The sequence below is a fragment of the Macaca nemestrina genome, chromosome 9 (assembly GCF_043159975.1).
Source record: "Macaca nemestrina isolate mMacNem1 chromosome 9, mMacNem.hap1, whole genome shotgun sequence".
NCBI classification, from domain to species: domain Eukaryota; kingdom Metazoa; phylum Chordata; class Mammalia; order Primates; family Cercopithecidae; genus Macaca; species Macaca nemestrina.
Window position 1 is genome coordinate 59683299 of NC_092133.1, and position 27550 is coordinate 59710848.

A 27550-nucleotide genomic window follows, 5' to 3' on the forward strand; every position below is an offset into this window, starting at 1 on the left:
AAGTCTAGCAAACAGCAAAATAGCATATTTGTGAGATGGCTGTACAGCACATTTGTAGCAGTACACATTTAAGCTGCCTTGAAAAGATCATTTGTAAAATTTGTCAGTGTGGAGCTTTATGTTTGTTTTTAATTGAAATCATTTCATGCCTTTTAATGTATCCATAGTATTAAGACTGTAAACTAGAATGTGTTCTACATCTTGGTTAAAAAATAATATGTAATAAAAATCTGGAGAAGAGGGGGAAGGGAGAAGGGAGGAAGGATGCTTGAGGGCAAATTTTATCTTCCATAGCGGAAAGACAGATGCTGTTCAGAGTTGGAACACCAACCTTTCATAATCCTTTTCTTAAAAGATTATGTTAGACCCTGACATTTTTACTGATTAAGTACAATTTATTTATTCCTTCAGTTTTACTTATCGTCTATTAAATTTAAGCAAAATGTAATTTAAAGGTTTTTTGTTTTGTTTTGTTTTTTTAAATAGACAAGGTCTCACTCTGTCTCCTAGGCTGATGGCAAACTCCTGGTCTCAAGCCATCCTCCCACCTCAGCCTCCCATAGTGCTCAGACAACAGGCATACACCGCCATGCCCAGCTTAAGGATTATTATTTTAAGTGACATATATTTTTAAGATCCCATTTCTGTGTAGTCTATCAATCATCTTTCTCTACTAATAATATGAAATTGAATAATGAAATGTTATCATTGATTATTTCTGGGCAGTGGATCTAGGGGAGAGTTTTAGATTTCTTTATTCTTTCCGATAGTGTTTCTGTAATAAATATGAATCATTTCTACTAAAAGCATTTATTTTAAGCCATAAAACATGTTATTTTTTAACTAAATAAAATAAAGACTAGTTCTAATTCATCTTCCCTCAGAATTATCAGTACCTTTATTTTATAGTCGCAACCTTTCATACCAACCATGATTAAAATCTTTAAGTGCTGGCCTTAGAATGGCGTATGTGTACAAAACAAGCTGAAATATGAGCATGTGTCTAACCATATGACTTTAACCTTTAAAAGTTATTTTTAAGAGGAGAGAAGGGTGATTGACTCTTTTCAGATAGTTCATATAATTCTAAATTTTCCACAGAACCCTAGAATTTGCTTACTAGGTACAATTCATTTTTCTTGAACAATCAGATGAAAATGAGACAGTACAAAAGCATAAAGTTTCCGTCTATTCTATATTAGGACAAAAACAAAGTGGTAGCATTTAAACCCAAATAAGCAGTGTTTATTAGCTACAGAAGTATAAGCATCAACCAGTATACAATTCACTGAACAGAAATTGATGACCTTTGTTCTAACATACTTATTCTATCCAGAGAAGTTTTTTTTTAAGGTTAATAAACTCTCCAGTTATATTAAGGAAATAACTGAGTACTTAGTTTGTTATTCAGAGGTCAGCCAGTAGCATTTTACGTGCAGTTGAAATTCTTCAAGATCTGATAATAAAGATACCTCAACAAAGGATAGGCGATATTTCTTTTTTCCAGTTAAAGTGGCACTGCCCATAGCAATGAGATGAAAGCAATATTCAATTCCTTCTTCCAGCCAACTTTGAAATTGTTTTTATGAAATTATAACAACTTTTAGAATTCACATTATTTCCATTTTTATGCATAAGGTAAAACTTACTAATATTTCTATGTTATATTCTAGTTTACAGAATTTAGAGCTTCGTAAAATGCAAAACACATCATTATCCTAATTAGAGTTGCTATAAATGACATCACTACTTCTTTTTGGTTTTGTTTTTGTTTTTTCTGAGACAGAACCTGTTGCCCAGGCTGGGGTGCAGTGGCATGATTTCAGCTCACTGCAACCTCCACCTCCCAGGGTCAAGCGATCCTCCTGCCTCAGCCCCTCTAGTAGCTGGGATTACAGGCACACACACCATGCTTGGCTAATTTTTGTATTTTTAGTAGAGACAGAGTTTCACCATGTCAGCCGGCTGGTCTCGAACCCCAGAGCTCAGGTGATCCACCTGCCTCTGTCTCCCAAAGTGCTGGGATTACAGGTGTGAGCCACCACGCCCGCCCAACATCACTAATTCTAAGTAGTTGTATGACTTTACTGTATCTCTAAAATGAGGACACATCTGTTCTTGATTAACTCACAGACATTGCTGAAAGGCACAAATGTGATATTCTGTATAAATATCCTTTATATCCTTATGATACAAAGAAGTATATTATCTACAAAGAAGTATATTATCTATATAAATTCTGTATTAAGTATACAAATACAGCATTATATTATCACTCCTTGTTCCTTTAAAACAGTCAGTTTGCATTACAGCAAGGCACTAATCAGTATTGCAGACTTGCAATCCTTTTGTAAGAACATTATTAGAATTACAAAGAAATGAAATATGATGAAAAATAAACTTCTGGAATTTTTATATTTTGGAGTTTTTTCACATCTTAACATCATGTAGATACCAATTTGTGGACCTTAAGTAAGGTGACTTTAATAGTTTGACCCTAAGTCTAACAGATTAATAATTCTAACACGTCTAACTTAGGTAAGACCTCAGCTCTTTACTATGTCTGTCTGGGCATGTTCAAGGTACAGGATGCCACAAGTATCATCAGAGTAGCATCCTGCAGCCCTGCAGTTCTGTTCTCTGGCTACTCCTCGTGCCATATTGCTGCCACGTTTCTCTACGTTTTATTATACCCCAGTGCTCCTCCCCAGCCATTCATCCAGCAGTAATGATTCACCCCTAGCTTTCCGTGAACTCAGGAGTCTGTGCTCACTACCACCAAGGCCACCTGGAGTTCCTTGCTGCTTTCAGTTATCTATTGCTGTGTAACAATCACCCCATAACTTAGTGGCTTAAAATAATAATGATTTTATTATTTCTCACAAATCTGTTCACATGCAAATTCTGTTCTACATTGACTTTCTTTAATCTTTCTCATGTTTTAATAACATGGAAAACTTGTATTGTTTGGAATTATTTATTTATTTTATGACATGGAGGTCTTGCTGTGTTGCCCAGGCTAAAGTACAGTGGCACAGTTATGACTCACTACAGCCGCCATCTCCTGGGCTCAAGCCATCCTTCTGACTCAAACTGCTGAATAGCTGGGATCACAGACATGCACCACCATGCCCCACAATTTTTTTTTTTTTTTAGAGACAAGGTCTCGCTATTCTGTTTTAAAACCATAAAAGAAAGTCAAAGAACTGTCAGAATATTTAGCAGTTTGTCCATTTCTTTTGTCGCATTTTCATTTTCTAGTCTCAGGTAAATTGTGTGTACAAAAGATTCAGTTCTGCCTTCCTATCCACACTAAAGAAAGGGATTTTTTTTTTCTTTTTTTCTTTCTGCAAATATTTATTGAATACCTACTACGTATCAGGCCCAGGGATGCAGAGCTAAGCATGGCACAGTTTCCGTTTTAAAGGAATACTCAGTAGAAAGACCACAAATGGAAAAGTCAGTGAACATAATATTGTCTGACGACAATAATACTAGTAATACTTGTGAAATGTGTACCATGTGCCTGGCATTATTATATGGTTTAACACATTTAATATTCACAGAAAGATGCGTACTATTATTGTTACGTTTTTACAGAAAAGCAAACAGACACAGAAAGGTTAACAACTTGCCCAAAGTCACACTGCTACTTCAAGTATGTACAAAATGTTACGAGAACATGGAGAAAGGGTTCCTCACCTAGAGGAGGCAAAGATATTTTCCCAGAGAAAATGATCTTTCAATTTCATCTTTGAAATTATCTTCCTCGTGAAAAGTCCCCAGTCGGAGGGAACAAAATATGCCAAGGCAGAGAAAAATAATATGACTCTTTTCAGAAATCAAGCAGTTCAATATCAATGGAGCACAGAGATGCAAAAGATAAAATTGGAGAAGTCAGAGGAGTTAGATCAATTTGGTCTAACGTGCATAGCCTGACGAGGGGATTTTTCTTTAATGAGAAAGCAAGGAAAGGTCGTTGAAATATTTTAAGTGATGATTGATATAACAGAGGGTGTAAGAAAAGTGAATGAGGGCAGACAGTTCCCATGAAAAATAAGAAAGGTCAGAATTAAGGCTGAAGTAAGTATTTGGGACATGGGAACAGATATGAAAGAGATTTAGGGGAGGTGGGAGAATTTGACAAAACTTGATGATTGGGTGTGAGGAGGAGGAAGGAATTTCAGATTTCTGGCTTGGATCCTTGAGTGGGAGGTGTCAAACATGAGAGGAAGAAAAGGTTTAGAGAAGGAACGATGAGCTTAAACAACAGCAAGTGTGTTGTTGGGGAAAGGGTGAACAGAGCACTTTAGATAAGGAAGACACACAGAAGTAGATGGGATATTAGGGCATTGCTTTCATTTTAATTTGGATACTGGGTTCACATATGTTCATTTTGTTGTTAGACTTCATAACTTGCACATATAGTACAGATATTTTCTAGTATGGATAATATGCAGTAAGTTTTTAAAGTAACATTTGGTAACACTGCTATTGGAAAAAAATATCCTATGTTAAGATTTTGAGAAGATGACCCAGTTCTCCCGTATGTATATGCATTAGGGATTAAATGTCACCAAAGCAAAGACTATTTGATTTATATAGCTCTTCTTCATGCATTAAAAATGAAAAATAAAAAACAAAGGAACAGTGGTTTCTGTGACCAGCAAAAAAAGTTATTGTCTGCGACTCTGTGGTATTTATTGTGGTTAGATTAATTTCTGTGGCTATCTTATTTTTTAATAAATACAGAGAAGACAGAATTAGCTATGTGAAGCAAATGAAAAACTTTGCTTTTTAAATTGTTTGTGGTGATTATGGATACTTGTTTCTTTGTTTTAAATTTAATTTTTTAAATTTACATAATGTATTTTTATGTTTTAATACATATAACACAGAGTGAACAGATTAATGTAATTAGCATACCCATCATCTCAAATGTTTACCATTTCTTTGTGCTGGGAATATTCAATATTTTAGTTCTGCCTATTTGAAACTATATATTACTGTTAACTATAGTCATCCTACAGCATTATAGAACACTTGAACTTCTTTTTCTTTTTCTTTTTCTTTTTTTTTTTTTTTTTTTTTTTGATGGAATCTCGCTCTATCGCCAGACTGGAGTGCAGTGGTGCAGTCTTGGCTCACTGCAATCTCCGCCTCCCGGGTTCAAGCGATTCTTCTGCCTCAGCCTCGCTGGTACTACAGGCACCCGCCAGCACGCTCAGCTAATTTTTGTATTTTTAATAGAGACAGGGTTTCACCATGTTGGCCAGGATGATCTCGATCTCTTGACCTTATGATCCACCCGCCTTGGCCTCCCAAAGTGCTGGGATTACAGGCGTGAGCCACTGCGCCCGGCCAACTTCTTTTTTTTTTTTTTTTTTTTTGAGATGGAGTCTTGCTCTCTTGCCCAGGCTGGAGTGCAGTGGCATGATCTCGGTTCACTGCAACCTCTGCCTCCTGGGTTCAAGTGATTCTTCTGCCTCAGCCTCCCAAGTAGCTGGGACTATAGGCATGAGCCACCACACCCAGTAAATTTTTGTATTTTTGGTAGAGACAGGGTTTCACCATATTGGCCAGGCAGGTCTTGAACTCCTGACCTCGTGATCCGCCCACGTTGGCCTCCCAAAGTGCTGGGATTACAGGCATGAGCCACTGCGCCCGGCCTCAACTTTATGGTGTTACATTTCTGTTGAAGGTAAAGCATTTTGTTTGGAATCAAATTTTCATTTAGTCTCGGGGGTAACTTGTAATTTTAAATAAGGTAGTTGGGGAAAGCTTCTGAGAACTGGAGATTTGAACAGAGAATTAAAGGTGAAGACATTAGCCACACGGATTCTGGGGAAGAGCATCCCAGGAAGGAAGCCAGCCTAGTGTAAACCCTAAGACAGGTCTGTACTTATCACATAGAGTTCATTGTGGCTGGAGCAGAGTAGTGTGACCAGAGGTGCAAGCCATTGTTAAAGACACTGGAACTGACTCTGAGTGAGGTGGGAAGCTGTTGCAGTGTTCTGAGCAGAGAAGTGACATTATCAGATTTTATGTTTTAAAAGCTCTATTATGGGGAACAGCCTGTATCAAAGCAAAGATGGAAGCTTGGAAACCAGTTAAGAGGCTATATTAATAAACCAGCGAGTAGTGGTGAGTAGTGAGTGGTGACTTGGACCAGGCTGGTAGCAGTGGTCAGATGCTAGATTCATTTTAAAGATAGAACCCATAAGATTGTTTGACAGATTGGCTGTGAATATTCAAAGTGAAGAAACCTCATTGAGTTCATGAAGTTGGGAGTAAGTATACCTAGAGAAGAGAAGAAAATGGACAAGTTATTTATAAAATGTATATGGAAATGCAGAGGGCCAAGAATAGTCAAGACAATCTTGAAGTAGAAGAGCAAAGAACAAAATTCTAGGATGCCATACAGGTATTAGTAGTGGGATAAGTTACTTATATCAAGATTTATTGTAAAACTACAGTAATTACGACAACATGGTATTGGGTCAAGGATGGACACATAATCAATAAAAAACATAGAGTCTAGAAAGTGACCCATACATATACAATCATATACAGTCATTTGTCTTATCACAAAGGTAGCACTACATAGCATTGGGGGAAGATTGCTGTTCGCAATTATGATTGTGTGTCAATTGGATATCCATCACTTGCAGAATCATAGTCACCTATCTCAGACCAAACACAAAAAATAAATTCTAATCAGATCACAGATAAAAATAAAACAATAAAACTTCTCAAAGATAATATAGAAAATTTCTTCATGACTTTTTTTTTTTTTTTTTTTGAGACAGAGTTTCGCTCTTTCACCCAGGCTGGAGCGCAGTGGTGCGATCTCAGCTCACTGCCACGTCCGCCTCCCAGTTTCAAGTGATTCTCCTGTGTCAGCCTCCCAAGTAGCTGGGATTACAGGCTCCCACCACCATGCCTAGCTAATTTTTGTACTTTTAGTAGAGACGGGGTTTCACCATTGTTGGCCAGGCTGGTCTCAAACTCCTGACCTCGTGACCTGCCCGCCTCGGCCTCCCAAAGTGCGGGGATTACAGGCATGAGTCACCACACCTGGCCAATTCTTCACGACTTTAAGATAACCAAAAACAACCTTAAACATGACACAGAAAAGCATTAATCATAAAGGAAAAGACTGATAATGACAAATTGGAAAACACTAAAATTAAGCACTTCTCTTCATCAAAGACACCATTGAGAGTGAAAAAAGAAGCCAGAATGGGAGAAAATAACATGTAAGTGCAAGAAATGGCTCATATTCAAAATATAGAAAGAAAAATGGACAAGATGCTTCACACCCAAAAAGGGGTGGGGTGCATACAAATAGCCAAGAAACATAGGAAAAGGTGCTCTCACTTCTTTTACTGGAGTGTGGCAACATTATGTAATGCTGGACCACATTTCTATCCTCTTTTTATATCTTCGGGGAAAGAACTAGAGTTTCCTGGGCCTTTATTTGTACCACCACACCTTTAGGATTGCATAGGAATCAAGATTGTTCAAATTTAGCCTAAAATGTGAATGGTTGTACATTTAAAGAGAATAAAAATTTATTCTTGAAGATGAGATTACTATTTTAAGAAAAGCTCTTCTACCATATGCATCAAATAATATTGGGCACACTCACGCTCATGCATGACCTCTTTATTAAAAATTGGATGCCTCAGCCTTGCAGCTAAAACCTGTGGAATAGAGAATGAGGTCAGAAAAATACCACTACAAAAACTAACAACTCATGTTTTAAAATAAATATCACCAGGGAAGAAGGACACTGAGACAATTCTGTACAAAGAATGCCTATTTTCTTCTAATGTTTCAAAATCTATTTTGACTTTTTTCCCAAGGATGTAATCTAAAGGTAGAGGCTGCCCTGAGTGTCACTTATTGATTGTCATAAGATGAAGATTTTCATGAGATGGCACTGGGATCCAAGGTACCAGCCTGTGTTCAGCGGGGACTGGAAGTGATAAGGATAGAAAAGCATCTGTGTTTAGAATGCTCCAATGAGCAATCTGCACTCTCCTGAGATGACCCTTTACTGTTGCTAGGCACTCATTTCTGTTTCTGGAGTGGGTGGCAACATTATGTAATGCTGAACCACATTTCCATTCTCTTTATATATCTTTGGGGAAAGAATTAGAGCTTCCTGAGTTTTTATTTTGTACTATTAAATCTTTAGAATTGAATAGAGATTGAGATTGTTCAAATTTGGCCTAAAAATTGAACTATGGTACATTTAAAGAGAAAAAAAATCTATTCTTGAACATGCAATTACCATTTAAAGAAAAGCCTTTTTACCATAAGCATCAAAGAACATTAGACACTCCCCTTCCTAAGCAGTAGTTTAGGTGATTAATTTACATAATTCACATCAAGTATAGGGAACTCCTATACCTCTGTTTTATTTCCTCTGTTCCCAGAAATGCCTAATGAGAAACTGATTTTCTTTTACCTTATGGATATTTCTGATTGTCCTTTTTTAGAACAAAGCTGCTGAAAATTTAAAGAACAGGTTTTAGGGGTTTATTTGCAGCAAAATTAACAAAAATGTAACTGCGATGGGCCCTCCCATTGAAAAAAAAAATGCTAGCTAAAATATTTATTTAATTATACTTTTTCAGTGCACCAGTCAGGGAAGCCATTCAGACCACGAGTTTTTGTATAAACAAAATGAGAATCAAATACTACTTGATTACATGGTCAACCAAAAACTTTAGAACTAATGAATATTGTATAATAAATATGCTACTGTTACATGTAAGTTCTCAGAACTGGAAATGTTTGATGGTGATCTCTTGTAAGAGTCAAAATAAATGCCTTTCGAGTTGTTTTTTTGTTTTGTTTTGTTTTGTTTTGTTTTAATGCACCATTGAGTTTATTAAAAAGTACGCTTACTCAGAGACCAAAGGCCAAGAAAGGTAAACAGAGCACTAAAGCCACCTTTCATCTAAGGACATTTCCTGAAACCTGATGACCTTGACATTTTGGTTTTCATGTTCTCATGGGGCATGTGGGGCAAAAAGCAACACCAAGGACTGACCCAGTGTAGGTAGTCTAATAGCATAAAGCTAGAAACCAAAGAAATAAAAAACTATGTCTCATTTATCCCATAGAAGGCAGGGGTGTGGAGTGGGGAGAGAGATAAAGAAAGAACAGCCAGGTGTGGTGGCTCACGCCTGTAATCCCAACACTTTTGGAGGCCAAGGCTAGTGGATGACTTGAGCCCAGGAGTTGGAAACCAGCCCAGACAACATAGTGAGACCCCATCTTTACAAAAATGTTAAAAGTTAGCTAGCCATGGTGGCGCTCGCCTGTCATCCTAGCTGCTCAGGAGGCTGAGGCAGGAGGATCCCTTGAGCCCAGATTTTGAGGCCGCAATAAGCTATGATGACACCACTTCACTCCAGTTTGGGTGACATTGTCAAGGAGAATAGAGAGAAAAGCTACTGATCTAAGTAACTTTGGAAATGATTGGAATCTGTAAGACTAAACTCAAAAAGACCCGTACATGATACTACTGTAGTTGATAAAGTTGTATACCATGAATGTATATGGTTAGCAATTCTGAAACCACCATATATGTTTACTGGAATTGACCAGTTAAGTAAATGTTTCTCATTGTTGGAATGTTAGTTTACAGATAAGAAAGGGGAGGAAGCTAGAATGATCCATGTGGGGAAGAGGAAAGATGAGGAGGGAAGGAGGCATTCCAGCTAAGAATCATAACCCAGGATTGAAGTTGAAATATAAGAGGCATATTGAGGAAACCATGTTGGAACAGATGGTTTATATAAGGCAGTGCTTTTCAAATTATATTCTGATGCACTCCCACAGGGGGCTGGCCAGCAAGGGGTGAGGAGGCCCACTAGTGAAGTCTCTAAGTGAGGCAGTGCTGCAGGTATATTAGAAAGATTGATCTGACAGTAGACACAGAGGAATGTTTTGGGAAAGGGAAACTGTTCGGTAAATCCGATGAGGTGGCATGAGCCCAAATGTGTTATTGGCCACGAGTTTGAAAGTAAAACAAGAGGATGGATGCATGTATTCTCACCAAGGGAGAACCACCAGGACTGGGTTACAGATGGGAGAAATATTATACCACGGGAAGGAGGTATCAAAGCTCCATCCAGTGAGAGAAGTGAAGAATCTTATGTTGGATGTAAATCTGATGTACTAGATTGTTTGGGAATATGGAAATTCATATTTTGATTGTATCCAAGTTCTAAAGGGAATTACAAAGTGAATTATAATAATTAGCTTGAATATATCAAATATAACTAGATGGCTAACTGTGGGATTATATCTAGTGTCAGCAGTGTGGGTGGACACACAGCAGACCTGGGAATTCTTATTTACAATTCAGTTCTTAAGGTTAATTCTTTTCTTAGAAGTCTCTAAATTTCTGAGTTTAGGTAGGGGTGGGGATAAGTTAAATTGAAAAGCCCCAAGCACTGTGGCACAGCTAAAAATCCCATATCCAGAGTCTAGGAGTTGGCACTTCTGGTAAGGTAGCATTCACAAGGTAGTATTGTTAAGGATGGCAGAGATTTGGTAGGATCGAATCCCCAACAGAGGAAGAGTTGGTATTCCTCCTCGGGCCCAATAAGCCACAAACCTAGAGCTACAGGTTAAGGAAGGATAAGGATGTGAGGGGTAAGGACCTCAGGTAGTATCTACTGTCCTCTCCATCAAAAGAAAATAAATAAACTATAAATGAACTAAAAATATACAGGTATTTGCTGGCTCTCAATGTAGAAAAGTCAATGCAAAGTTATTTAATATAAAGGTTCACAAATATACAATATATACACTTCAGCAAAATTTATAAACAAAATCAAAAGGTAACAATCTATAAAAATAACAACATATAAAACAGACAATTAACATATAAAACTGATGCTAGAATCAGCAACACTCCAGTAGCACAAGAACAGCTAGTGTCCAGATCTTGGTTTCAAATACCATTTTCCAACATCAGGAATAATGGCTCCTTAGAGACATGTTGATTCTAGGAATGGGCAGGAAATACACATGATGAGCCTGCAACATCTTGTAGCGCCAGAAAGTAAAGAAGTGCTCAAACAAAATAAAACCAATGTAGGTATGTCGTAGGGACACAGGAGCCAATTGAGAAAGATCCCAATGACCCAAGGAGATCTGGAACAATTTGAGCAGCAAAATAAAGTAGTATTGGATTATACCACCCAAAGCATAAAATAAATATCATGAGTCCATACTCACATAAATAAATGAATACAGGAGAATAGGTAAATCTCTTCTGCAAAGGAATCCATATAATTTATGTAGATACTCCGCCCTCAAGGAAATAGAGCATCACTCCCCACTCCTTAAGTATAGGCTGTACATAAGTGACTTTCTGCCAAAAAATGTGGTATGTAAATCTGGGGAGGGGCATCAGTAACTTCACCTAACATGTACTACCTCAGCCAGGTGACCCAGTTCATCATCAGTGATAAGTTATGTTAATACTATGTACGTCTTGATATATAATGAAATACGGTATTTCTTGTGTTTTTCACATGAGAAAAAGAGAATATCACGAAGATGACACATCATCTTCATGATATTTCTCCCAAAAACCCATGTCCTGAGTCTAATCTTAAGAAAAATTTCAGACAAATGTCCCTAATTGAGGGACATTCTAAAAAATACCTAAGTAGCACTCCTCAAAACTATCATGGTTATCAAAAGTCAGGCTTGAGAAACTTTGTGAGGAGCCTGGGGAAACATGATGAGTAAACATAATATGGTAAATGGATGGGATCCCAGATGGGATCCTGGAAAAGAAACAAGACCTTAGGAAAAACCAGGCAAATTTGAATAAAGTATGGACTTCAATTAATAATGATATATTATTATTAGTTTTTTAATTGTGGCAAATGTATCATACCAGAGTAAAATTTTAAGAATAAGAGAAATTGGGTGTGGAGTTTATGGGATCTGTACTATCTTCACAATGTTTCTGCAGAACTGTTCTAAAATTAAAATTTTATTTTAAAGGAGTAAGTGGCCAACATTATGGCATTTCTGTCTTATTATATCTCCTAAATAAGGCATTATTTTATATAGTCACAAGACAAATACCACTTAAGAAATATAACATTGGAGCGGGACACGGTGGCTCATGCCTGTAATCCCAGCACTTTGGGAAGTCGAGGCGGGCAGATCACGAGGTCAGGAGATCGAGACCATTCTGACTAACACGGTGAAACCCCGTGTTTACTAAAAATACAAAAAAACACACACAAAAATTAGCTGGGCGTGGTGGCGCGCGGCCGTGGTCCCAGCTACTCGGGAGGCTGAGGCAGGAGAATGGCGTGAACCCAAGAGGCGGAGCTTGCAGTGAGCCGAGATTGCGGCACTGCACTCCAGCCTGGGCCACAGAGCGAGACTCCCATCTAAAAGAGAGAGAGAGAGAAAGAGAGAGAAAAAACGTTGATAAACTATTAATACCTACTAAAGTAGTTCATATCCAGAATACCCAGGTTGCCCAGGTAGTGCCTTGTGTAGCTACGTGCTTATTGTTTTTAATGCAGAATCCAATCAAATAGCATTGCATCTTACTGTCATTTCTCTTTTATCTCCCTAGCAGAACAGTGCCCTCATGATGAGGAATTTTAACACCCCTTCTTTTCAGTTGATATACCAGACTGCCCTTCATGTAATCACTTGTATATGTTTCTTTAGGGAGGAAAAAAGTAGTAAAGTTAGGATTGGTGGAGATTATACCATTTCTCAAGTAGGATCATCCCAGACTGCCCTTGAGTGACGTTTCATTAGATGCAGGGGGCTTGCTAGTGCCAAGCAGCCAGCCTGCTGGTTTTGTGCTGTAATTAGTGATGTCAGAATTAAATTAGATGGTAGTGTAGTTCTTGTGGCACATGTTTGTTTCTTTTTTATCAGGTTGTCCTAGATAGAAATAAAGTTCCCACCTCTCTGATTTTCTTGTAGTAAGAAAGTACTTAGACATTCTCTCTGTCAGTTGACTATCTCAAGAGAACATGGAGAATACTCATAAATGCTTTTAGAATGGCTTAATTTTTATGTTCTGATTGTTACTTCTGTAATAAAATTTCTGTTACTGTTCACTTACTTTACAAAATAAGAAGACCAAACCTTTTTTTAAACCCTTGTTAATGAAAAACAGTAAATAGGCAGTATGGCTCTGAGAGGAGGGAGAGCTCACAACATGAAGAGCAAGATTGTTCTAGCTACAGGGAGTGGCATGGGAAAAAATTACTGTGTTGGAGATCCTGGAGGTATTAGAGTGATTTGAATAAATGGAATGAAGGAAGTGGTTTAAGAAATTTGAAAATAGAATGTTTTGCTTTCCAAATCATCACAAATTTAATTTTAATTAAAAAGCGATAGCAAGTTCACTGATGTGTCCCTAGTGATAGAAAAACACAGCACCTTGACATGTAGTATGCCATCAGTGATACCTGTTACTGTTTAATGGAGAGTTAAAAGATTGTTTGAAAGTGAAATATTAAATTCACCTAGTGAAGCATTTTCGTGCTCATTGGTGAAGTGCCTGGAGGTGACTGTAGTTTAGACTGTACGTTAGGTATGAATGTTCTGTGGGAAGGCTTGGCCAGAATTTTATATCTGAGTTCAGTTTAGAGAAGTTCACTTTGTGGTCATGTGATACTGAAAGAGTTGCACAGAATAGGGTAGAATTTGTGTTTATGGCTTTCCTTACTCATCTTCCTTTAATTTGTAGAGAGGAGTGTATTTCAAGAGAGGAAATTTTTTTTGCAACGTTTTCACAATTGTTTGTACATGTTTTTTCTTCACCAGAAGCTTTCTTTAAAAACCTTAGATTGGCCGGGCGCGGTGGCTCATGCCTATTTGTAATCCCAGCACTTTGGGAGGCCAAGGTGGGCAGATCACGAGGTCAGGAGATCGAGACCATCCTGGCTAACACAGTGAAACCCCGTCTCTACTAAAAATACAAAAAAAATTAGCCAGGCGTGATGGCGGGTGACTGTAGTCCCAGCTACTCAGGAGACTGAGGCAGGAGAATGGCATGAACCTGGGAAGTGGAGCTTGCAGTGAGCCGAGATCGCGCCACTGCACTCCAGCCTGGGCGACAGAGCAAGACTCCGTCTCAAAAAAAAAAACAAAAAACAAACAAAAAACCTTAGCTTGCAATTGAACTTTCTCGTTAAGTCAGTGAGGCTAATGGTAAGTTCGGGTTTTACACATCCTGTGCTGAAGGGGCTACATAAACAATTCCTCTGAGTCAAGAGTTACTCAGGAATCAGGAGTTGGTCAGATGATGAGTAATCATTTGATAGGAATTAAAGGGTATGGTGGTTGTTGATTAAAGACATGGATATTCCTTTATGTAGACTTAGTATACAATCAGCAAATGGGTCTCAGATATCTTTTTTATATATGACAGTATTACGCCTGTGGAATTACAATTGCTTAGAGAACTTTGGAATATTGACATCATTGAACTGTTAATATTGGGGATCTGCTATGAGCTATACATTGTTTGCAATACAAGTTTTGTTTGGAGGAGAGTTTTTTGGTATAGAGGAAACAGCACAGGTCTTCAAATTAGAAGCTCTATGTTTTGGCTTTAACACTTGCTAGGTACTTAATTCATAAGATCATTAATCTCTCTGAGCCTTTTATCATCATCTGTAGAACTAGAACAATAACACCTACCTCGCCTATGAATTTTCTGTGTGTAATGACAATCAGGATGGAAAAATTGCAGCTGGAAAACTGTGGAGTGCTGTAGATTGTAGGGACCATTGTCTTCTTTCAGCTGTATGAGCCATTCTGTGGTACTCTACCCACAGGATGCTGAGTTACTGGAGTGCTTCAAGGGTTTATAGCCCTTGGTTCTACAGTGTACTGTGTTCCAAGTTCAGCATTCTTCTAAACATTTTTTTGTTGGGGTCTACCACATCGTAGACCCTTGTGGTTGTAGTGGGGTGTGGCTAGTGGGGAGAGAGTGAGGAGATGAGGAAGTTCAAGTCTGAGTTGCTGTAGCTTGATTTATTTTCCCCTCTAGTTTCATCTTTACCTTTCCTTTTCGAGTAGAAATTATAGGCTCTGGAGTAAAATTAGAAGTGTAGCTCCAATTTAGCTAAGTTTAGCTGTAACATGAAAATTCCAAGCTTCATAGCTTTTGATGACTATTATGAAAAACAAAGTCTTTCAAAGGAATTTCCACTGTCTTTTTCTCTCCTTCGTGGTTTTAAACGTGGACCTTTGGTTATAGAATTCAGAATTTGGGGTGGTTGTTGTTGTTTTCCCCATGAGTTTGACTCTTTCTCCTTGTATGTAATTTTCATATTTTTCTTTAAGGTTTAGTCACTTAGCCATTGTTTTGCTAAATGGGAATTCTCTGCTAGCAGGGATTTTTAGCAACAAATTTCTTTTTCTTAAAATTTCTGTAAGACCAAAGTTACATATTATTTTGGTAGTGATCATGCATGAACTTTTGCTTCCTGATGGCTGCAGTGGCAGAATAACTCAAGTAGGAAGTTTATCACAGGGAGAATATACACAGGTACCTTGGTTATCAGTAGACTTTGCACTACTTGTGATCATTTGGTCTTAAGCAGGAACAAATTTATTATTTTGAAAGATGTATTAAGTTGTTGTCATTTTAGTTTACTCTTTGTAACTCTCTCTTTTATCATGATGTCTTACATTTATTTTTGCATCTAAGTGAAGGATAGAGTGTGGCAAAACTCAAGATAACCTATAATCACTTTCACATTACTTTAAAAAATCTAGTTAGACTGAAACCAGCATACTATACTGACAACATTTTGCTTAATCATAATCAGTTTTAATCCAACATCAAAATAAGCGTAATATTGTCACACATTGGTTTGTTGAAGATGCAAAATTTAGAAATTCAGATCCTTGAGCCCTACTGCCAAAAATCCTCCTTCCCAGTTGATTCTTATACATAGACAGGTTTGGGAACTATTGAACCATTTGTAAGGGGTGCTTTTCAAATAATTCTCAAGGGTTTAGAATTCGTCAGAGGACTCTACAGTCAATGAAATTAAGTTGTCTTAGGAACCTGTTAATTGCATTTATCTCTTTATTTATGAAGTTCCTAAGAAACATTTCCCCTGGGGGAAAAATATTACCTTGCAAAAAACTCAGAAAACCATTGTTTATAGACTATTTCTGGGATTCCTCATTGAGATTAAGATTCTGATTTTATTTTATTTTTTATTTATTTATTTGAGACAGAGTCTCGCTCTGTCGCCCACTGCAACAGAGCTCACTGCAACCTCTGCTTCCCAGGTTTAGGTGATTCTCCTGCCTCACCCTCCCAAGTAGTTGGGATTACGGGCGCGGGCCACCATGCCTGACTAATTTTTTTGTATTTTTAGTAGAGACAGGGTTTCACCATGTTGGTCAGGCTGGTCTCGAACTCCTGACCTCAAGGGATCTGCCCATCTTGGCCTCCCAAAGTGCTGGGATTACAGGCGTGAGCCACCATGCCTGGCCTATGATTCTGTGTTTTAAATTCACTACAGTCTATATTAATATTAGAGAACTAATACTCAAAGAGAATTGGAGTGAACTACTATAAATGACAGAAAAATTTGCCCTCTTTCTTAATTTTACATGAAACCATTTTTAAAATTGGTGGGGGTTTGGTTTTGTTTTGTTTTCTGTTTGCTTGTTTTTGATCCCAGGGTCAAGCCAGAAAACTTGGTTGTTATAATGGGCTGCCTTTTTGATTTCACTAAATTCTGTGAATTCTCCCTATGTATAGTGTTCCATTGTCCTCCCAATAAAAACATACTATAGTTTCCCTTGGCCAAAACCCATGTAGGCAGTGGTGTGCTGGTAATGCTTGACAACTGAGGGAAAGAGGACTGATTCATACCATTTGCTAATTTCTATGATGTAAAATACTCCCTACAATAGCCTAGTTCAAACTCCCAGTGTGACCTCACTAAATGTGGAGCTGGAAAGAAATGCACACAGCACACTTAGTATTTCTAGTATTTCCGCCATACAGATAGATGTACATAACTTGAAGAGCATAGTAAAATTATTAGGAATAAATAAATAATTAGGAGTAAAATAATTAGGAATAAATACAATTAGAAAATAATGAATTTTTCACTATTTACCTTTGTCTTTAATAAATTTTATATGTATGACTTATTGTTAGGATACCAAATAAACTGTTTCCATGCTTATCTTTGGGAAATGCCACTGTTTCAAAATGGGGGGCTTTTGCTTAGCGTTTTCTTCCTTATTCTATTGTTTAAATTAATTACCTATGTTAAATTTATGAACAACAAAGAAGCAGCTATCCAGGTGATTTTGATGTGTTACAGGGTTGGGGACCTTTTCTTGGTTTGCCTGACACCTTAGAGCTGCATTTTGTGCTTAATTGCACTGACTACTACATTTTAACTATTTATGCTCTGTTATGTTCTTTCAAATGATTTGAGAATTTTTTAACCAAATTGATATTTTAAATTATAAAGAAAAATAAGAGAATTGAGACTAGAAAATAGCAATCAAAGAAAATTAAAATCTCTGAATTACAAATATAAATATGCCAATTCTGAGGACCGCAAGTGTTGGTATAGTAGAACAACAGATTTGATTCTGAGTTTCCTGGCAACCCGTGGAGGGAAACAAGAAATAGTATAATTCTTTTCAGATGGAAGGAAGACATCAGTTTCTCAAAGAAAGCTAAGCATTGCATTGTACTGAATTTCAGAGTAAATCTCTCACATGAAATTTCATATATAGGAATACTGACTAATAAAATAGTGCCGTATTTCTCTTACTTCTTATGGATTTTATAGAGCAGATTATTATAATATACTTCCAAAAAATCAAGAATGTAGTATGACTTTCCTGCCAAAGGGGACAGGTGTAATAGTTCAGGATTATAACCTAGTAATCAAGTTAGAATAACATCACCTAAAGGAATAAAGATTTAGAACAATGTTGGCAAAAGATGACAGATAGGTTTACCTAGCTCCTGTTCTTGGTTAGCGTGAGGTTATGGTGCTGTGTTGACAAGGATTCTGAGACCAGGGTCAGCAGAAACAAACGTAGGGAATGCCTAGCAATCTCTGACTTGATCACAAGAATGGGGAGTAGCACAGTTACCTCTGCATCTTTGCCATCCTTACTTCACATCTTATGTAAATTTTATTGGTCTTAGATGGCATCTCTAGTATAAACTGGATTACTAACGGAGTTTATACTCTTCAATAAGAGGCTGGAGGCCAGGCACAGTGGTTCACACCTGCAATCCCAGCACTTTGGGAGGCTGAGGCAGGCAGATCGCTTGAGGCCAGGAGTTCAAGGCCAGCCTGGCCAAGATGGCAAGACCCCCCCGCCAAAAAAAAAAAATACAAAAATTAGCCAGGCATGGTGGCGCTTGAACCCAGGAGGCAGAGGTTGCAATGAGCCAAGATCATGCCACTACACTCCAGCCTAGGCGACAGAGCAAGACTGTCTCAAAAAAAAAAATAAAAAATAGTTTTTAAAAAGAGGCTGGAGTGCTGTATTTTGTATTGATTTTTGAGAGTGTATTTAGTGTGTGTGTGTGTGTGTGTGTGTGTGTGTGTGTGTGTGTGTGTGTGAATTGCGACTAATTCATTCTATTGAGCTTGGGACGTGTCTTCCATCATTCCCATTTTTGATCCTCTAGTTTATTTTGTTTAATATTAGCTATCCTATTTTAGTTTATCTCTAGTCTCATTGAGTTGTTTGTTGTCCCTTCATCTAATAGAACACTGTAATTACATTTTTTTGTTGTTTGGAAGCATGATTCTGAAAGCCATGAAATAAGGAGAATTTGGCCAAGTAATTCCTGTGTAAGTGTGGTCATATTACATTTAGTAATATGTAGATTATCAGCAATAAATTATTTGTTATATTTATTTTTAACAAGGTACAATTTAAATTCTTTTATCATATTAGAGAGGGAATTTATAATCTAAAGAAAATTTCAGGGGAAAATTTAGCTAGTTCAGAAATTAATTATTAACACTACTAACTATGATATTTATGGATTTTTTTCCATTTTAGTAGTGATTTATACACTGCATAATTGTTCTAATCCATACCTTATTACCTTAGAAATACAATTCATCTTTTGAAAAGAATGTCTGTTCGCTACTCTTTTACTTAATTCATCTGTTGACTTTTTTCTTATCTTATTTTTTTAAATAGTCCTTAAATTGATATTTTCATACATTCTTGGTAAGAATATGTATAGGTGTTACCCTTCTAAAGAGCACGTTGGCAGAGGACCTTCAAAATTTCAGACCTTTGACCCAGTTATTTCACTTCTAGGAAAATATCATTAGGAAGTAGAGATTTGAAGTGTGGATTCTGGGGTGAGAGTGCCTGGCTTTGAATGCAGCTGACAGACTTACAAATTGTATGACCTTGGGTTAGTTTCTTACCTTTTTAAGCCTCAGTCTTTGCATCTGTGAAATCAGTTATGCTGATAATGTAGCATTGCGTGAAACAGCAGGATAAAAATCTCTATATGCTCTAAGGTATTAATTATGTTTTAAATTATCTTCTAATGATGTTATAAAATATTGTTTTTAAAATATGTTAATTATGTTTACAAGTAATGATTCTTAAAAATATAGAAAAAATCTGGAAAAGAGGGGCTCACTGTTAATAATTCTTAAAACTAGGTAATAGGCATATGGAGATTTATTATATTCATATTATTCTATTTCTATATATTTTTGTTTTTCATAATACTTTTTTAAAAGAATGACAAGAAGAATAGATTAAAAACAGATTAAATCCTTAATATTAGTGCTTTGTAACCTGTTTAGATGTAAATTAACTCTTGACCAGTTTTGTTATTAAACCATTATTTATACTTTTTAATGGTTTCTTAAAGCATTTGGGAGATATATATCAGACTTGTTTGGTTAAGGATGAATTATGTCTGAATATCTGTCTAGAAAATAGCTGTTTTAAGTATTTTCCGTATCTGAAAATGATATGAGGACCATCTCCCACTACTGCATTCCCGTAAGTGGTTTTATTTTTCATCTTTTAAAATAGTGCAGGTTTTTCAACATAGTCAGCATTCGTACGTTTCAAAAGTCAACTTTACATTAGTGGGGGTGAACAGAATCTTATTTTGACAAAATTCCCCCTCTTTAGATGGGAATGAGGCAAAGAGGAAAGGAGTAACTATTTCTTCCTGTCTCTATAACTGAAGCAATATTCAATAGAAGTGAATTTTACTTGTAGCAAATATTTCCTTTATAAGCCCTCCATTTATCTTGTAGGTGGCCTTGTAAAATATACTTTATTTGATTTTACACACTGTGCTCATGCTTTGGCTTTATGCCCAACCTCCCAGGCTGCAGACATCTACAGTAGACCCCAGTGTTAAAGAAAACAAGCCCCCCAAAACCCTAGAAAATATTACAGTTATTAATAATAAATTCTCTGTAATATTCAGTTGGAGCAGTAATAAAATATTAATAGTAGCAGTCCTTAAAAATTGTCCCACTGGTCACTAAGACATTCAATCTTAACCATGTTCCAAATGAAATGCATTATTGTTTTCTACTTTCTACTCTTACAAGAAAGAGGTGTTAAGGGTATTCTGTTTATTTGTTTGACTTACTCTCTTTAATACAGAAGTTAAAAAATAAAGGCAAAGCACATATATGAACAGTATCAACTAGCACCAAATCCTTCCTATGTGAGAGAAAATGATCTGCTTTGGAAGCCAGTTACATACATTTAAGAAATATGTCAAGCAATCTAAAATGAATATATTAAATGGAAAATGACTAGTCCTGACAAATTCCTGACAAATTCTTCTAACATGCAAAATAGCGGTAATTTAGAAGTTTATGGAGGAAGGGTAGATCTTGAAGAAAAATATGTGTTTTAATTAAGGAAGGAAATAAAGAATGGGAAGAAAGAAGAGGAAGAAAGATAGGGAGGGAGGCAATCCAGGCATGAAGCAGACGCTCCAAGATTGAAGTAGAAATAAAGAGGCATATTGAGGAAACCATGTTGAAACAGATGGTTTATATAAGGCAGTGCTTTTCAAATTATGTTCTGATGCCGCCCCCAGACGGGCTGGCCAGCAAGGGGTGAGGAGGCCCGCTAGTGAAGTCTTTAAGTGAGGCAGTGCTGCAGGTATATTAGAAAGACTGATCTGACAATGGACATAGAGGAATGTGTTGGGAAACTATTCAGTAAGTCCGATGAGATGGCATGAGCCCAAATGTATTATTGGCCACGAGTTTGAAAATAAAACAAGAGAATGGATGCATGTACTCTCACCAAGGGAGAACCACCAGGAGTAGGTTACAGACTGGGAAGAATGTTGTACTGGGGGAAGGAGGTATCAAAGCCCCATTCAGTGATAGAAGTGAAGAATCCCACATTGAATGTAAATCTGATGGTACTAGATTGTATGGGAATACAGAAGATAATACTTTGATTGTATCCAAGTTCTAAAGGGAAATATAAAGTGAATTAAAATAATTAGCTTGAATATGTAAAACATAACTTTGGGTTTATATCTAGTGTAAGCAGTGTGGATGAACACACAGTAGACTGGGAATTTTGTTCTTGTTTACACCTAGTTAGTTGTTTTCTTAGATGTCTCTAAACTGAAAAGCTCCTGTGCAATGGAGGGGTAGTGGGGATGCTAAGTTAAACTGAAAAGCCCCAAGCTTTGTGGCACAGCTAAAAATCCTGTATCCAGAGTCTGGGGGTTGGCACTTTAGTGAAGTCGCTTTCACAGGTAATATTGTTAAATAAGGCAGAGATTTTTTTTTTTTTTTTTTTTAGAGATAGAGTCTTACTCTGTAGCCCAGGCACGATCTTAGCTCACTGCAGCCTCCGCCTCCCAGGTTCCAGCGATTCTCCTGCCTCAGCCTCCCGGGTAGCTGGGATTACAGGCACACATCACCATACCCACTAATTTTTGTATTTTAGTGGAGACAGGGTTTTCCCATGTTGGCCAAGCTGGTCTCGAACTCCTGACTTCAGGTAGTCCGTCCCCCTCGGCCTCCCAAGGTGCTAGGATTACAGGCATGAGCCACTGCTCTCGGCCTTAAGGCAGAGATTGTTAATGATGTGGCCTCTAGTTGGTAAGTATAAAATCCCAAGCAAGAGAAGACTTGGTATTCTTCCTGTGACTTGTTGACATAAGCCCCAAACCGATGGATAAGGAAGCTACCAGGCATGTACTACCCTCTGCACCAATCAGTCAATCAGTCAGTAAACAAACTAACTATAAATGAACTAAAAATATGGAGAGATGTAAATATTTGCTGCAGTGTAAGAAAGACTTACGTAAATGCAAACACTTACTTTAAAGGTTCACAAATATATATGTGTTATGGGCTGAATTCTGTCTCCCCAAAATTCATATATTGAAGTCCTAAGCCCTGTGCATCAGAATGTGATGACATTTGGAGTTAAGTTCTTTAAAGGTGTGATTAAGATCAGGTATGGTCTTTAGGAAAGGCCTTAATCCAGTATGATTGGCTTCCTTCTAAGAAGAGATTAGGCCACACACACAAACTGAGGGGCCATTATGTGAGGACACAGCTAGAAGGCTACAAGCCAAGGAAAGAGGCCTCAGAAGAAACCAGATCTGCCAACATTTTGGTCTTGGGCTTGTAGCCTCCAGGACTGTGAGAAAGCAAATTTTTGTTGTTGAAGCCACCCAGTCTGTGGTATTTTGTCAGGGTAGCCCTAGCACACTAATACAATATGCATGCATTTCTGCAAAATTCGTAAATTAAATCAAAAGATCATAACCTACAAAAATATTGATTAACATGTAAAATAGACAAGGACCTAGAATCAACAACATTCCAGTAGCAATGAGCACACTTAACTCCCAGATCTTGGTTTCAAATACTGTTCTCCAATAAAAGGAACTGGGGCTCCTTGTAGAAATGGCTGATTCCAGGAATGGGGCAGGAATTCCCCTTTATCAGAGGGAAATATGTTCCAAGATTCCTGGTAGATGCCTGAAACCATGGATAGCACCAAAGCCTATGTATACCGTATTTTTTTAATCTGATAACCAAAACAGCTACTAAGAATAAGCGACTACAGGGAAGGTAATGTATACAGCATGAATACACTGAACAAAGGGATGATTTGCATTCTCGGCAGAATAGAGCAAGATCACGCATGAATTCATTATGGTACTCTGAATAGCATGCAATTTAAAACCTATGAGTTATTTCCAAAATTTTCCAGTTAATATTTTCAAACTGAAGTTGACAGCAGGTAACTGAGACTGCAGAAAGCAAAATTGCAGATAACAGGGGACTACTGTATACAAGATGAGCCTGGAGCATCACTTAGTACCAAAAAGTAACAAAGTACTCAAAAACCCTCACAACAATGGAGATATGTCAAAGGGACACAGGAGCTAACTGAAATATCTCCCAATGGCCAAAACTTTGAGCAACAAAATAAAGTAACACTAGATTATAACCCAGTGTATAAAATAAATATCCATTAATCCATACTGATACTGGGGAAGAATACACAAGTCTCCCATGCAGAATTCCAACTAAATTATCTGGAATTTATGTAGACACTCCACTCTCAAGGTGTACAGAATAACTCCCCACTCAAGCATGGGCTGTGCATGGTGACTTCTTTCCAAATAATACAGTACTAAAAAGTGAACAAAAAAGAGTAGCAGCAAAATCTGACAAAGCCCTACTTCAGTGTGGTGGTCAAGACTAACAGCACTGATAAGTCAGGTTGATAGACTGTGTCCTTGATATAATGTGATAAGAATTGCATTTGACCTCTGTGGTTTTCCTCCCAAAAACCCATATCTCACTCTAATCATGATTAGAATGAATAGAGAAGCATCCTACAACATACTTGACCAGCATGCCTGAAAACTGTCAAGGTGAAAAAAAACAAAGTCTGAGAAATTTACAGCCAAAAAAGCTAAGAGAGCAGCTGAGTGTAATGTGCTATCCTAGAACAGAGAAAGGAGACTAGGTAAAAACTAAGGAAACCTAAATAAAGTTTAATTCATAAACAAAAGTCAGCACTGGTACATTAATTGCAATGAGTGTACCATGCCAATATAAGATGTTAATAATAGGGGAAACTGGATATGGAGTATATGGGAACTATCTGTACTGTCTTTCCAACTTTTCTGTAAAATATTCTCCAAAAATGGCCATTTAAAACAACAGAAAACAAATAGACAAAAAGTTATCATATACTCATCAAAAGGCCAGTCAGCACTTGAAAAATTTCAAATTTACTGGTATTCAGAAACACACATTAGGCCGGGTGCTGTGGCTTGTGCCTATAATCCCAGCACTTTGGGAGGCGGAGGCAGGCAGATTGCTTGAGCTCAGGAGTTTGAGACAGCCTGGGCAACATGGCAAAACCCTGTCTCTACTGAAAATACAAAAATTAGCCAGACATGGTAGCACACGCCTGTAATCCCAGCTACTCGGGAGGCTGAGGCATGAGAATCGCTTGAACCTGGGAGACGGAGGCTGCAGTGAGCTGATACCACACCACTGCACTCCAGTCTGGGCGACAGGAGACCCTGTCTCAGAAAAAAAAAAAAAAAAGAGAAATGCACATTAAAATAGCTATAAAGTTATTGTTTTTCTCCTATTTAGCTCGCAAAAGTTTTTTCTGTTGTTGTTGTTTTGTTTTGTTTTTTTCCCTAAGGATGGTGCTGATGATCGGCAATGTATAGGAATGTAAAATGGATCAGCCTTTCTGCAGGGCATTGTTGTGTTTAAACAGTATTCTCATTTTTTTTTACTTTTAGGCTGGTGTTTGGAATGCTTTATCCTGCATATTATTCATACAAAGCTGTGAAAACAAAAAACGTGAAGGAATATGTAAGTATAGTTTTATGAGTGATTAATCTGAGTTTAATATTTTAATGATACACACTGAAAAACTGCTATTAAGAGAAACGGCTGGAGTAACGTTTTGGGTTAAAAGGTGTTATGAATGTGAAGTAACAAAACTAATCTTTTTAAAAATCTTTGGCCGGGCGCGGTGGCTCACGCCTGTAATCCCAGCACTTTGGGAGGCCGAGGCGGGCGGATCACAAGGTCAGGAGATCGAGACCACGGTGAAACCCCGTCTCTACTAAAAATACAAAAAATTAGCCGGGCGCGGTTGTGGGCGCCTGTAGTCCCAGCTACTCGGGAGGCTGAGGCAGGAGAATGGCGTGAACCCGGGAGGCGGAGCTTGCAGTGAGCCGAGATCGCGCCACTGCACTCTAGCCTGGGCGACAGAGCGAGACTCCGTCTCAAAAAAAAAAAAAAAAAAAAAAAAAAAAAAAATCTTTGAAGATAACCCCAAAGTGGAGTTTCAATAAAAATAAGTATATGGTTCCCAAGATGAGTAACTGAATAGGTCTTGATTTAGTCTATAAATTCCCGTGTAATAAGGGGTTGGAGAACTTTTGTTTCTTTGACTTGGGGAGGAGAGTTGTGGGACTTTTTGCCTTATAAATTTATAGGTACATTGAGAATATCTCTCTGGCCCCAAAGCCTTTTTCTTCTTTTTTAGGTATTTCATCACTTTCTAATCTATATAAATATACAGATACTCCATCACCATTGACAACTGCCATCTTTTTTCCTTCTGGAGTCAGACTTCATTTGTAATGGTTTCGTTCTGATTTGCGATGAGTCCTCAGTATTTCTTTGTTTTTAGTTTCCTCTTCCTTATTCCCTAATTTTCTTTTTCTGTCACTAATATTTATTTTTTATCATTTCTGAAGTTCTCCTCATTTCCCATTTTATTCATACTATGTAATAGTAAATGGCCTTCCCCACCTATAAATCCTGATATAGTTTGGTATGTGTGATGGAGTGAATTTTTAGAGAATAGCAAAAGCATATTGTATTGGTGGTGGTAATCAACAGGATAAGCAGTCAATACTGAGATAACAGCACATCAATAACTATGACTCTTTCTTTAAAATTGAGGTGACATTCACATAACATAAAATTAACCATTTCAGAGGCATTTGATGCATTCACAATATTACACGTATATATAATACAATATAATACAACTCTAGTTCCAAAATATTTTCATCACTCCAAATAAAACCCTGTGCCCAAGTCACTGACAACCACCAATCTGCTGTCTGTATGTGTTTACATATCCTGGATATTTCATACAAATAGAATCATATAATATGTGACCTTTTATGTCTGTCTTCTTTCACTCAGCGTGTTTTTAAGGTTCATACATATCTTAGTATGTATTTTATTTCGAATGTTTTACATTCCTTTTTATGGCTGAGTAACATTCTACTATATGGATATGTGACATTTTGCTTATCCATTCATCTGTTGACAGACATATGAATTGTTCTGTCTTTTGGCTATTATGAATAGTATTGCTACAAGCATTCACATACAAGGATTTGTTTGAGCACCTGCGTTTGATTCTTTGGGATGTATAGCTGTGGTTCTTTGTAAGGAATCTTGGATGATAGTCTTGTCATCCAGTTGGTCAAATGATCAGGGATTAGATCATGATTCTTTATATTTTCAGGGTTTTTGGGGGTGGGAGGAAGGGATAGACTCTGAAACTTTTATAACTAACTCATTTTATTAAACTTTTACAGTTATTTTTTTCTCTTGTATATAAAACTAACTTCTAAAGTGAAGTATATATTAATACAAGTCAAAATGGTGGAATATATCTGGCAGAGGTAAATAAGTTACGTAGTTGGGCTCTGAAATTTTTCTATCCTTTTATTATATGTATCTTTTGGACCTAGGATTGGTGAAATTAATCTTAAGAGATGGAACCATATTAAGTCCTGGTAATTTAAGTTCATTTTATACATGGCTTGAAGGTTCATATTTTAATATAAGTTGGAGTAAATACTTTGCATGTTGTTTTACAGTGCTGGCACACATTAGTTTCTAGATGCCAGCGCGTCTGTTAACAGTGCTTCTCAAGCTGCCTGTGGTACAAGACCACTTTTGTTTTTCCAATAAGTCATAGACTAATAATTTTTTTTTTTTTTTTTTTTTTTTTTGAGACGGAGTCTCACTCTGTCACCCAGGCTGGAGTGCAGTGGCGCGATCTTGGCTCACTGGAAGCTCCGCCTCCCGAGTTCACGCCATTCTCTTGCCTCAGCCTCCTGAGTAGGTGGGACTGCAGGCACCCGCCACCACGCCCGGCTAATTTTTTTGTATTTTTAGTAAAGATGGGGTTTCACTGTGTTAGCCAGGATGGTCTGGATCTCCTGACCTCGTCTGGATCCACTCGTCTGGATCCACCCGCCTCGGCCTCCCAAAGTGCTGGGATTACAGGCGTGAGCCACCATGCCCAGCCAACTAATACTTTTATAAAATGAAATACTAATCACTAGAAATAAAGAAATGAGAAAAGCCCCTAACCCTGAAATACAACCCAGAATTTTTTTTTTTTTTTTTTTTTTTTTTTTTTTTTTGAGACAGGGTCCTGCTGTTATCACCCAAGCTGG

The 27550-nt window shown here is 37.4% G+C and overlaps 1 protein-coding gene across 1 annotated transcript in view; it reads left to right on the forward strand.

The window, feature by feature from the left end:
• The window catches only part of LOC105466227 (receptor accessory protein 3), a 102297-nt gene that overhangs the window by 20108 nt on the left and 54639 nt on the right, over positions 1 to 27550 (forward strand). Inside the window, exon 2 of the mRNA XM_071069620.1 lies at positions 24854 to 24926. Within this exon, the coding sequence (XP_070925721.1) occupies positions 24854 to 24926 (73 nt within the window). The remainder of the gene's footprint in view (positions 1 to 24853; positions 24927 to 27550) is intronic.